The following is a 12,487-nucleotide window of genomic DNA, read 5'->3' on the forward strand; positions in this document are numbered from 1 at the left end:
GCAAAATGTGATCAAAAATGCCTTCGGCTCAGGTGAGCTAAAATAGCAAATCAACGCCTGAAATTCTTATACAGGTACAAATCATATCTGTCTCTACTGTCCGGGAAATCACTTTGTTATTATATTTGCTTTAATTCAGTATCATATTGACTATATGTATCATCCTGATACGAAGGTTGGGTAATTAAGCTTAAGAACAAACTACAGGTTACTCGAAATAAAGTTATTAGATTTATCTCCCACATGTAGTACTAATGTTAAAGTATTTGAAAAACTTGAGTATTTGAACATTTATAGTAATATACTATATAGAGTAAAACAATTTCGACTGAATCACGTCTTTAATATTTTTTCATGAAAAATGTCCAGATTAGTTTAAAAATAATTTTAGAAGAAACTATTCAACCAGATCAATTAGATCGAGTAAGTTTAATTTCTTTGTACCAAGGGTTGAGAAAATGGAACCCGAAACATTTTAATAATCAGTACTGTTGATATACAATATTGCTTTGTGTTTAAATTTGAATTTCTTTCATTCCCTTTTCACCTTCTCAATAATCACTCTTTATATATACATGAACATTATATATCCACCGTACTTTAATATCAAATAGCTGTAAAAGTGTTTTCCTTTATATTACCCTATGTATCAAGACAACCCCCCCCCCCCCCCCCCCCCCCCCCCCAACTTTTGGGTATGTACGACATTGTCGCTATGCATTAGAAAGATTTTCAACAAAAATTAATTAAATCAACTCGTGTGTGTTATTCCGGGGAGGGAGGGGCCCGGGGTGCCGAACCCAAGCAGGACACATGCAAGCACCTGTGAGAATGATTTCACGCGCGAATTGCTTTGAGTACGTGTGTAAAACTGAAACTGAAAGTAGGTCGACAGGAATGTTTTTGAGTATTATAGTAATATTACTAATTTAGTATTTACTATTTAGTAATTTACAATTAACCACAGAATTCAATGTCTGTTTTTGGAAGGATTACCGATTTATTCATAATTCAGTTCAAGAAAAGTTCTGTCCAGTCAACTGCAGGTGATATAAAATGTTGATAAATTCACATGGTACAACCACATGGGCCCGTCACGAAACTTTTGTCTTATTAAAATTTGACATCGTCTATACTATATTTACACGTGTAAATATAGAATAGAGAGGGTCAATTCGTGACGAGCCCCTGTGGGTACACCGTACAGAAAGAGATTTTAATAAGTCATCTTGTAGAAATGGACTAATTAATTTACTGATTTTACAGCTTGATACTAGAGCATGGATCGTCCTTTCAGCGGTCAGTTGTTATTGGTAGGGGAGGGGGATTTTTCCCTTTCGATGTCCCTCGTGTCTTACCTACCCAACACGCTGTGGGAGAATATCACATCTACTAGCCTGGAGTCGGAGTCCAGCATACTGAAGCACAAGAATGCATCAGATAATATCGCATGGCTATCCCAGCGAGGTTGGTTTGCTTTTTAAGCTTACTGAGTGTAATGGTTTAACCGGTTTAATGGTTTCAGTCACTAGATAGATCAGTTGGTTCTTATCCAGTTTGTTCTCAGTCTACATGTACCCTGTATTTATATAGACATCTAACAATATTGAGAACAAAGTGGATAAGAAGCCCCTGTGGTTGGTAGAACACCTGTCTGGAGATTCAGGGTTGAGTCTCATAGTCTTGTCCATTTATATTCTCTCTCTCTCATAACAAAAGAAAAGACATGCTTTCTGAAAATTTCAATGTCGATCATTTTGACATCTAGCGAACAAAGTCATGTTGCATATTAGTATGTTCAGTAGGAATTTATCTTTTAAAAATTGATTTTTTGGAAAAATTGCCGGTGTCGTATTTTGACCAGATGGGCTTATTTTTGTGATGTTTTACATTTTCGGTATTTTTGTACAAAAGGGAATACTAGTGGTATAAAAACTACATGAGGCAAACTTATGGGGTAAAAAGCTGGTGGAATTTTTTATACTCATTGGTAGAAAAATGTAATTTTAAAACACAAAAAATAGCACTTTTTATATCTTGAGTAAAATTTAAATTGGTTGCCATGGCAACAAAAAATGCATATTGAGCAGCTTTACAAGGTCTACGTCAGAAAAATTTCACTTTTAACATAATATTTGGACCATAAACATTTAAAAGAAAGCATATATAATTACTACCCATCGGGCTTTGTTTCCATGGTAACAGATTAAAAAGAATTATTTCATTTATGCGATTTGTCACTTTATTTTATAATTGTACAACTTTTGAAGAGTGCAGTGAACATTTTCATGAATAAAATACAATTGTAGCCCAAAAATGATAAATGATATTTGTATTTATTTGTCAAGTATTGTAGTATCACATTTATTAGAAATTAAGATTTTTCTGAATTCAATACAATATTTTCAATATCCCGGCGGGTTTTCCACGGTCCTGCTTCCGAGTCATAAATTCCATGTTACATTAACCTGAACCTGTCTTATATACTATATCTTTGTCTGTTTACAAAGTTGAACATACAACTGTAACCTTCGCGACAATATAAAGCCTGCATGGTCAGTGATGGATCTAGAAGGGGGGGTGGGGGGGGGTACCGTAAAGTTAGTAAAAATGACACTAATAAATCTGTTTTAATTAAGTCGACGATATGCAGATGTTGCTCAGACAAAATTAAGACTATTTTAAGATATACTAGAGAAGACCTCTTTTTTATTCTTACATGATCATATCAGTCGCGTTTTCTACATTTCAAAGTTCATGCGATCAATCACTCTATCAGCGCAAGTAGATATCATAGCATTGAAATATAAAGTGCATGTAATTAGAGAGCATTGTCAGGTTTATTTTTAAAAATCTTGTGAATGTCATAAGAATTCCTAGCTTCGTTGATGTCGAACCTTGTCTTTGAGGATATACTATTCACAAACAATGATCGATTATAACAGCATCAAAATAAATCCTACTGTCCCTAGCAAGATTCGCAGAAATTACATGGTCACAATATAATTTTAATGGAAATTAACCATAGCGCATATTACATATGAGTATATATAAAAAATTGCAGACTTCTATAATATCAAAGAAAATAATTTATAAATGATCGTTTGAGAAACATTATTATTTTGTCATAGAGATTTACACATTACGCCGCTCGACACTTGACAGCGGTAGTAGACAACAAGTAAATATTATGACATTTTACCTCGATACAACTATGATGTGACGCATTTTTTCATTGTGACGTCATAAAGCGCGAAGTACATTGAGGTATATCAAGAGTTATCTCCCTGTTGTTGCAAACCTTACCTTAAGTCTTATAAATGTTTTAAACTTATTTTGTGAATAGTTTTGCATACTGAATATGTGGATTTCCCCCCAATGTTTTCAGATGTTATAAAGTGAGCCCAATTTTACAGGTGTGAAGGTGTTTCTGAACACAGATGCTACATGCCTTGCCAGCCAGAAAGACTTGATGAAAAACAAATATAGCAGAATTATCTTCAATTTCCCTCATGCTGGGGGCAAATCAAATCACAAGAAAAACCGCAAGCTTTTGAAGGACTTTTTCAGCAGGTGAGGGATGCTGCTTGTCATATTATTTAGTGTATCAAAACATGTGAATGAGTACTGCTGTAGATGTCTCCCAAATGTAATTCAACTGCAACTCTGTGCACAAGCATGCTTAAATTGAAATTGCAGTGAACAGTATACAGGTATATTTGGGATATACCTGTATGCATTTTATTATTTCCTAAATTTTCTGAAGATATGGTGTTTTGGTTTAATGTATTATCTATCTCTTTTACAAAAAGTAATATAGGCTACTAACAACACCTTAAAAGATATTATGTATCTCTGTAAAGGCAAGGATGAAAATGTGGACCAGATCATTTAAATTGGGGACTCCAGAATGTCTGGTCAGGGTGCTCTATAAATGGAGCTAATGGTTGCCAGCAATCAAACTGGTCTAACACTTACATTCCTCCCCTTTAATTGTTTTGACCTAGGAAGTAAATAAGACCCTCCCTTTGCATGTATTTTCACCTGTTAGTTCCAGGGGCAGGTTTATGTGCCAAATATAACAGTTCTGAAGAAGGGAGAAAATGCAACAGACCAGACTGGGATTCAAATCTGTAAACCCTAATGTCGGGATGTGTTCTATCGACATATCTAATTTAATAAAATAATATAAATGGATTCACAAAATCCTTTTCACATGATTGTCTCCAGGCTCTAAGTCCACAAAGCATAGAAAAGCTCACTTTGGATTTAAGTCTGACTTCTATAGAAGGAACAAATAGTGAAAAAGTGAGACTGAGATCAAAAGTGAGCTCGTCTAAGTTTTATGGCACCAGAGCATGATGGGTCCTCGACAGTCTGATGAGTCCTCTACAGTCTGATGAGTCCTCTACAGTCTGATGGGTCCTCTACAATCTGATGAGTCCTCTACAGTCTGATGAGTCCCCTACAGGGTCCTCTACAGTCTGATGGGTCCTCTACAATCTGATGAGTCCTCTACAAGGTCCTCTACAGTCTGATGGGTCCTCTACAATCTGATGAGTCCTCTACAAGGTCCTCTACAGTCTGATGAGACCTCTACAGTCTGATGAGTCCTCTACAGTCTGATGAGTCCTCTACATGGTCCTCTACAGTCTGATGAGTCCTCTACAGTCTAATGTGTCCTCTACAGTCTAATGGGTCCTCTACAGTCTGATGATTCCTCTACAGTCTGATGGGTCCTCTACAGTCTGATGAGTCCTCTACAGTCAAATGGGTCCTCTACAATCTGATGAGTTCTCTACAGGGTCCTCTACAGTCTGATGAGTCCTCTACAGGGTCCTCTACAGTCTGATGAGTCCTCTACAGTCTGATGAGTCCTCTACAGTCTGATGGGTCCTCTACAGTCTGATGAGTCCTCTACAGTCTGATGGGTCCTCTACAGTCTGATGAGTCCTCTACAGTCTGATGGGTCCTCTACAGTCTGATGAGTCCTCTACAGTCTGATGGGTCCTCTACAGTCTGATGAGTCCTCTACAGTCTAATGGGTCCTCTACAGTCTAATGGGTCCTCTACAGTCTGATGATTCCTCTACAGTCTGATGGGTCCTCTACAGTCTGATGAGTCCTCTACAGTCAAATGGGTCCTCTACAATCTGATGAGTCCTCTACAGGGTCCTCTACAGTCTGATGAGTCCTCTACAATCTGATGGGTCCTCTACAGTCTGATGAGTCCTCTACAGTCTGATGAGTCCTCTACAATCTGATGGGTCCTCTACAGTCTGATGAGTCCTCTACAGTCTGATGGGTCCTCTACAGTCTGATGGGTCCTCTATGATGTTCCATCTGTTAGCTTTTTCTTTCACACTGTGAGTCCTAGAACTATCAGTCTGGTCAGCTGATGCATCTTTTGGGGGGGGGGGGGTGTCTTGACCCAAAAGTAGGTAACAATGACGGCACAATTTGGAATTTTACTGCTATACATACTTGATTATGTTTTGTATACTGTATGGCCTAGCTCCATCAAACCCGATATGTAAATGGATCTTGTAGTATGCAAACAGAGATATATATAATACATACATTTATTTCCAAGTGGGCGTATCATGTACCTTAGCAGTGCACTTTATTAGATTAGAGGAAGAATGAAATGTATTGGTTTCACGAGTTTGTAAAGAAATTGTGATTTTATATTGCAGTGCTGTTGAAGTGTTGAGTGATGGTGGAGAAATTTATGTATCTCTTTGTAAAGGACAAGGGGGAACTCCAGCTGATAAGCCCCGCAGAAAATGGAGTGACAGCTGGCAGATTGTTGCCATGGCAGCCTGTGCCAACCTAGTCCTAAAGGAAGTAGTTCCATTCAAGGCTGAGAAACTCCCAGAGTATTCATCCACAGGTTTCAGGTAGTCATTTTACAGATTATTCATCTACAGGTTACAGGTAGTCATTGTACAGAGTATTCACCTACAGGTTACAGGTAGTCATTGTACAGATTATTCATCTACAGGTTACAGGTAGTCATTGTACAGAGTATTCATCTACAGGTTACAGGTAGTCATTGTACAGATTATTCATCTACAGGTTACAGGTAGTCATTGTACAGAGTATTCATCTACAGGTTACAGGTAGTCATTGTACAGAGTATTCATCTACAGGTTACAGGTAGTCATTGTACAGAGTATTCATCTACAGGTTATAGGTAGTTATTTTACAGAGTATTCATCTACAGGTTACAGGTAGTCATTGTACAGATTATTCATCTACAGGTTACAGGTAGTCATTGTACAGAGTGTTCATCTACAGGTTACAGGTAGTCATTTTACAGAGTATCCATCTACAGGTTACAGGTAGTCATTGTACAGAGTATCCATCTACAGGTTACAGGTAGTCATTTTACAGAGTATTCATCTACAGGTCGTCATTGTAAAGAGTATCCATCTACAGGTTACAGGTAGTCATTTTACAGAGTATTCATCTACAGGTCGTCATTGTACAGAGTATTCATCTACAGGTTTCAGGTAGTCATTGTACAGAGTATTCATCTACAGGTTACAGGTAGTCATTGTACAGAGTATTCATCTACAGGTTACAGGTAGTCATTGTACAGAGTATTCATCTACAGGTTACAGGTAGTCATTTTACAGAGTGTTCATCTACAGGTAGTCATTGTACAGAGTATTCATCTACAGGTTACAGGTAGTCATTTTACAGATTATTCATCTACAGGTTACAGGTAGTCATTGTACAGAGTATTCATCTACAGGTTACAGGTAGTCATTTTACAGAGTGTTCATCTACAGGTAGTCATTGTACAGAGTATTCATCTACAGGTTACAGGTACCGTATATACTCGCCTATAAGTCGGTTTTTGGGAGTCAATTTTTGGTCCAAAACTCTATGTCCGACTTATAGGCGCATCATAAGAAGATTGGTATTTATCTGGCCGGCGTAATGTAGTGTTTTTTAAACAACTCCAATGATTATCATGGACTACCACACAAATGATTATTGTTCACAAATATCTAGACATATTGTATTGTTTGTGTATTTTAAAATCATGTATAAAGTACAAGTATTTACATATTTTTATCTAGTTTAAAATTATTTACATACCGTCTATTGTTTATCGGTAAAATTGAATTACGAACCCGATTTAATATTGAAATATTCATATGTATACCGTCTGAAATATATTTCTTAAAAGATCGAATACTGTTAACAGATAATTTAGATCATCATTCTTGACTCTTAAAAACTCGATTGTTGATACAATGAATTATACCGGAATCCCACAATAACAGTTTTCGCGAGGCGCGTGCCACTAAGTAAACACGGTGTCAGGTACTGGTCATTAGGAGACCATAATTGCGTAGGTAAACAAGGGATCATGGTCCATAATAGATCAAGGGATGCATTTAAACCCCAAACGGATATGGCTTGGATATTGAGCACCTCATAATTATTAATTTCTCAAAATATTTTTGAAACATAGGTAAAAACACTAGAGCAATGACTTGAAATTGTCAACCTATTCTGACAAAAATTTGTACCGACTTATAAGCGGGTCAATCACAAATTCCTACAAAATAACCTTAAAAAATACAACCGACTTATAGGCGGACCGACTTATAGGCGAGTATATACGGTAGTCATTTTATATGGGTGTAATAAAAGCCCCTGCTGATTTCAAGAATTTATAGTAAAGGAGTGTTGTGAAAACTACAGATATCAGGGATTTATAGTAGCAGGGCATTGTAAAGAGAACCAAATGTACAATTTCAAGAAAGTAGATATATTTGTTGATAAGCTAGGTAGGTAAATGTATGTTGTTATTGATTTATCTGGTTTAGTTTCCCTGTGTACTTTGGTACTTTGATTCGCTGTGGTGGAGTTGGAGGTGTATTTCTGATTCACTTTATAATCTGAGAAGCTGACACATACACAGCTTACTCCACTTATACCGAAATCAGTCATTTTGAATATCACTTATTTTGTTAGATATAATTCCCCAACATTTTCTCTTGTTCTTTGTATTAGAATGTTGGTTATAAATTTGAAAGTGCTTACACTGATACATTGTACATCACTTAATTTGAAGTATATTAATAGTCTGCTGAACAAGTTGTTTTCATATTGAATTCCTTCATATTAGTCATCATCATGATTAGTAAATCCTTTGTCATGCAGGTAGAAAGATGCCCCAAGACCACTTCTATACCTGAAATGTGTTCATTTTTCATAATGACACTTCAATTCTAGAGGGAATTTTTTGTGATGGGATTTTTTATGATGAATTTCCATTGTTACAGCCATTGAAATTGCAGAAATTTATTCAGTGAATAAACATCAAAACCAGTTCATTTATTACACCATGGAACACCAGCAATCTGATTATAACCTTTGATCCTCTCCAATGTTCTGATGTCGTTAATACCAGACATCCTGTGTAGGGTCACATCAGCATACATTTTGGTGGCCTAGAAGAACCAATCAAACCTACTCTTACATGTTGAATTCAGCATTTACGGTTCCTTCGGAAGTCATAACCAGAACACTTTGGGATTTTGCCAGCGACAATTTGATTGGTTTATCTAAAGTTCATTCTGATTTGACAGAATGGGATGTTTTAAGATCTTTGTATCAGCGACATCAGAATATTGGGGTGGATCAAAGATCTAGTTTTAATCAGATTGCAACACCACAGACATCAAATCATGAGATTAAGTCCTCCATATGATAGAATAAATGTGCAATATGTCGTGGAAATACTTTGACCTAATTTTTTGAGCCTTCCATTCTCTGTGACAGGAGTCAAGACAAGGGATTTAATACAGAGGGAGCCCTCACCCATATCTTTGTTAGGACAGAAGCCATTGACATCCCGGAGGGCGACATCAAAGTCCATCATGAGCTGTGGTGTCCACAAAACGACTACATACGCCAGAAAATTTCTAGGTAAGAAGCGCATACATAAGAGAATTATATCCAAGATTCAGTAAAATTCGCACTCGTATGATACAAAAATATTGTTTTATTATCAGAACTGTTATGATACTATTATTATTTTATCAGAATTATCATCATACACACCTTTATTGTTTTATCATAATAATTATTATATATACCATTATCAGAATTGTTATATATAACATGATTTATTATCAGAATTATCATATAAACCATTATGTTTTTATTATTAGAATTATATCATTATATATATTATTTCATCATCGTAATTATTGTTATATAAACCGTTATTGTTTTATTATCAGAATTATATCATTATATATATTATTTCATCATCGTAATTATTGTTATATAAACCATTATTGTTTTATTATCAGAATTATATCATTATATATATTATTTCATCAACGTAATTATTGTTATATAAACCATTATGTTTTTATTATCAGAATTATATCATTATATATATTATTTCATCATCGTAATTATTGTTATATAAACCGTTATTGTTGTATTGAGAGAATTGTTATATAAATTATTATTATCATCAGAAACCTGCACAAGGAAGATGGAAATCCTCTATGTTACCTCTCTCAAACACTGCAAAAAGAACTAAGTGAGAGCCTTACCTTCCAGTCGGTGGAGATTGACAGAATTTTGGCAGCAGACCCTGCAGTCATGAAGAGAACATGCTACCATTGTAAGTCGGATGATTCTATAGTGAATGAACTGGCAGAGAAATTAAATTGTGGTTCATCAAACCAGGATGACAGTTTTCCTGGAGAATTACTAACGGATAAACTCAGTATGTGTACTGTACAGATGATCGAACACCTTCCAATCAGTTTGGATTGTCTCCCAATCATGCACCATATCATGGGGTGTGTTCCCGTATCATGTGATAGAGAGAAAATTGAATGCATTTGTAAAAATCTAAGCAAAGTTGTAAGTGATATTTCAAAAGGAATATGTAAACTTCAGGTCATTGACACACAGATTCACTTAACAACAGAAACTGAAAATAAGAAACTCTCTGAGAAAATAGGACATGTATTTTCTCTTGACAAATGTTGTACAAAATATGATCTGTTTTCTTTGAATTTGGACAAGTTAGCAGTGGCACTGTTCCAGCTACCAAATATCCGGATACTGTGGTCACATGATGGTATTGTTGTGGACAGTTTTAGGAGGATGTTGAAGTCCGATCCCCCTTTGATTATCCCCACAGTAAGTTTGTACCCCTTGGTTTTCCCTCATGATATGAGTTTCTGGGAGAACCCCCAACTTCTGTTCAACGAACAGGATTTTCTGTCTGTGATTCGAGACATTTGTGGAGATTATGTGGTGCATGTAGAACTTCTGGACCGATTCCACAGGGTAGATCTGGACAAGGTCAGCAGGTGTTACCGCCTCCAGTTTCAGTCATACGACAGAGCCATGAGTTACAGTACTTCATGGAAACTTCAGAGTTATCTCAGGTTGTGCGTAGCAAGTGTTATGAAAGTTGAACTCCGGTAAAACGACTCAGTGTAGGGAAGCAAACAACTGTTTATGTGATATTGTGATGCAGACAAAAATGTAGGAATTTGATTGGTTTGGGTTATGTCATATGGTGCCAGCCACTCTGTATATGTATGATGTCACAATACAGTTGTATGAAGACTATAAACAATATGAAAGCTAGAAGAAAATTGCATCACATAATGAATGTTATGGTGCTTACTACAATGTGTCAGAAATATTGTAACATGAATACTAAATAAAATAACATCTCAGGAGTTATCGACTTATATTGCATTTATACAAATTAATAAAATTGATTGATTGATTTTGCTGTTTTATGCTAAGTTTCTAACATTTTAGATATGAAATTGACATTTTCCCTATAAGTGATCATTTTAAAATTGTTATATTTCCAAAATGGTCTTTAGTATGATAAATTCATTCACATCTTGTCCAGTATGAGTAGTGTTTTGGCATGCATTTTCATAATTATGATACCCCTAAAAACACAGTACATAATAATATATTGATTCTTGATGCATATACATGGGTAGCGATCAGATTTCAAAAACAGTTTGAAAGCACAACTCCTCTGAAACTATTGAACAGAATTTCATGTAACTTTGTACTTAATATGGACATACAGTGTAGATGTGCTTTTCTTGTTTGATGTTTTTCTGGGAGTTATGCCGCTTGTGAACTTTGACCTCCTTCACTTATGTTTTGTCAGCAGTGCTATTCAACTTTGGACATACTGTGTAGATGTGCATATTCACAGGAAATTGATTGGGGGGGGGGGGGGGGGGGTTTGCTCCTTTTGATTCCTGCAGGTAGCAGGTTGGTCACAGGGCCAATCATCCTACACTGTAAAAATAGGACACGATTACGGAAACCAAAAACAGAGCCCTATTCTCCAGGAGGAGAGAAAGAAAGAAGTCATGCTCCTTTTGAACTAACAGGCGTATATATGTATTCAAAAAGTAAAAAATGATATTAGAGCAAGCTCCGTATTCCCAACATGCTGCCATTCACAGAAACATTAAGATGTAAAGGTAATTGTATTTTATACCTAGCACTGTCATTCATGCATTTATTATGGAGTATGCAAGTTTCCTCACTTTTTCTTTCATTTCAAAAGCAGGTCAAACTCCAAGGTCTTAAGGTAAAAAATATTTGTACCAAAAGAAAGTTCTCAGTACAAGGAATAGACATGTGTGAACTATGAAATTAAGCCATATCACTAACCCTTCAACATTTATGGCCAAGGTTAAAAGTTTTTGCAAACAAATGACCAGACCCCAAAAAATACAGTGCTCTGGACTCTCAGATTACAGGGGTCATAAAAAGTATTGAAAACTAAATTTGCCACAAAATCTCATAAAAATCAGTCATCTGTGATAGATTTGGAAGTTGATTTGTTAACATCCATTAGAAATTTCATCTTCTATATAAAAATGTGGTAAAAAAAAAAAAGCCTGGAAAAGTTATTACAGTTGAGGAGGAAAGTTCCCTTCAATGAAGTCAGAGGAAGACTATTAAAACCAGCTAGATGCTGTGTAGCTTTGTAATGAACCACTACAGGCCAATCATCTTCATGGTTGACTGACTTTAACAGTTATGGCTCATTGCCAAAAATTTGTTTCCTACAATTTTCCTCATAATGGTTTAGGTATTAAAATGAAATTTGCAGTGTATCTTTCTAATAACATCACTGACAATACTACCCTTAGTCCTCTGCATCTCCGCACACTGGTTTGTGTGCAAACGACCTCTGGCGGAAGTTTGCATCACTGACTTGAATTTTCAAAGTTATGGTCCTTTGCATTAATCTTTCATTATGCTTCAATTCAGTTGAGGAACTGTAGCTTTTTGTACGAAATTAATTTTGTGCATCCCCTCCCCCTTTCTTTCCCATAGTACTAGTATGCTTGAAATAATGGCATAGCAGTGCTGTGTAACTTTCTAGTGAGCAACTACAGATCTGCCCTTTTTCACATTCATCTGAAATGTGGGCTTGTTTG

General features: G+C 36.0%; 1 protein-coding gene across 1 annotated transcript; it reads left to right on the forward strand.

The window, feature by feature from the left end:
* Positions 1-847: 847 nt before the first annotated feature.
* On the forward strand, positions 848-10,792 carry LOC125647927 (ferredoxin-fold anticodon-binding domain-containing protein 1-like). Its single transcript, XM_048874798.2, has 6 exons — positions 848-1,046; positions 1,267-1,467; positions 3,417-3,573; positions 5,696-5,899; positions 8,805-8,951; positions 9,515-10,792. Exons 2-6 carry the CDS (start codon positions 1,281-1,283, stop codon positions 10,479-10,481), a joined length of 1,662 nt encoding a protein of 553 aa, XP_048730755.2. The 5' UTR covers positions 848-1,046; positions 1,267-1,280; the 3' UTR covers positions 10,482-10,792.
* The last annotated feature ends 1,695 nt before the right edge of the window (positions 10,793-12,487 follow it).

This window comes from Ostrea edulis, chromosome 6 (assembly GCF_947568905.1).
Source record: "Ostrea edulis chromosome 6, xbOstEdul1.1, whole genome shotgun sequence".
Lineage (NCBI taxonomy): Eukaryota > Metazoa > Mollusca > Bivalvia > Ostreida > Ostreidae > Ostrea > Ostrea edulis.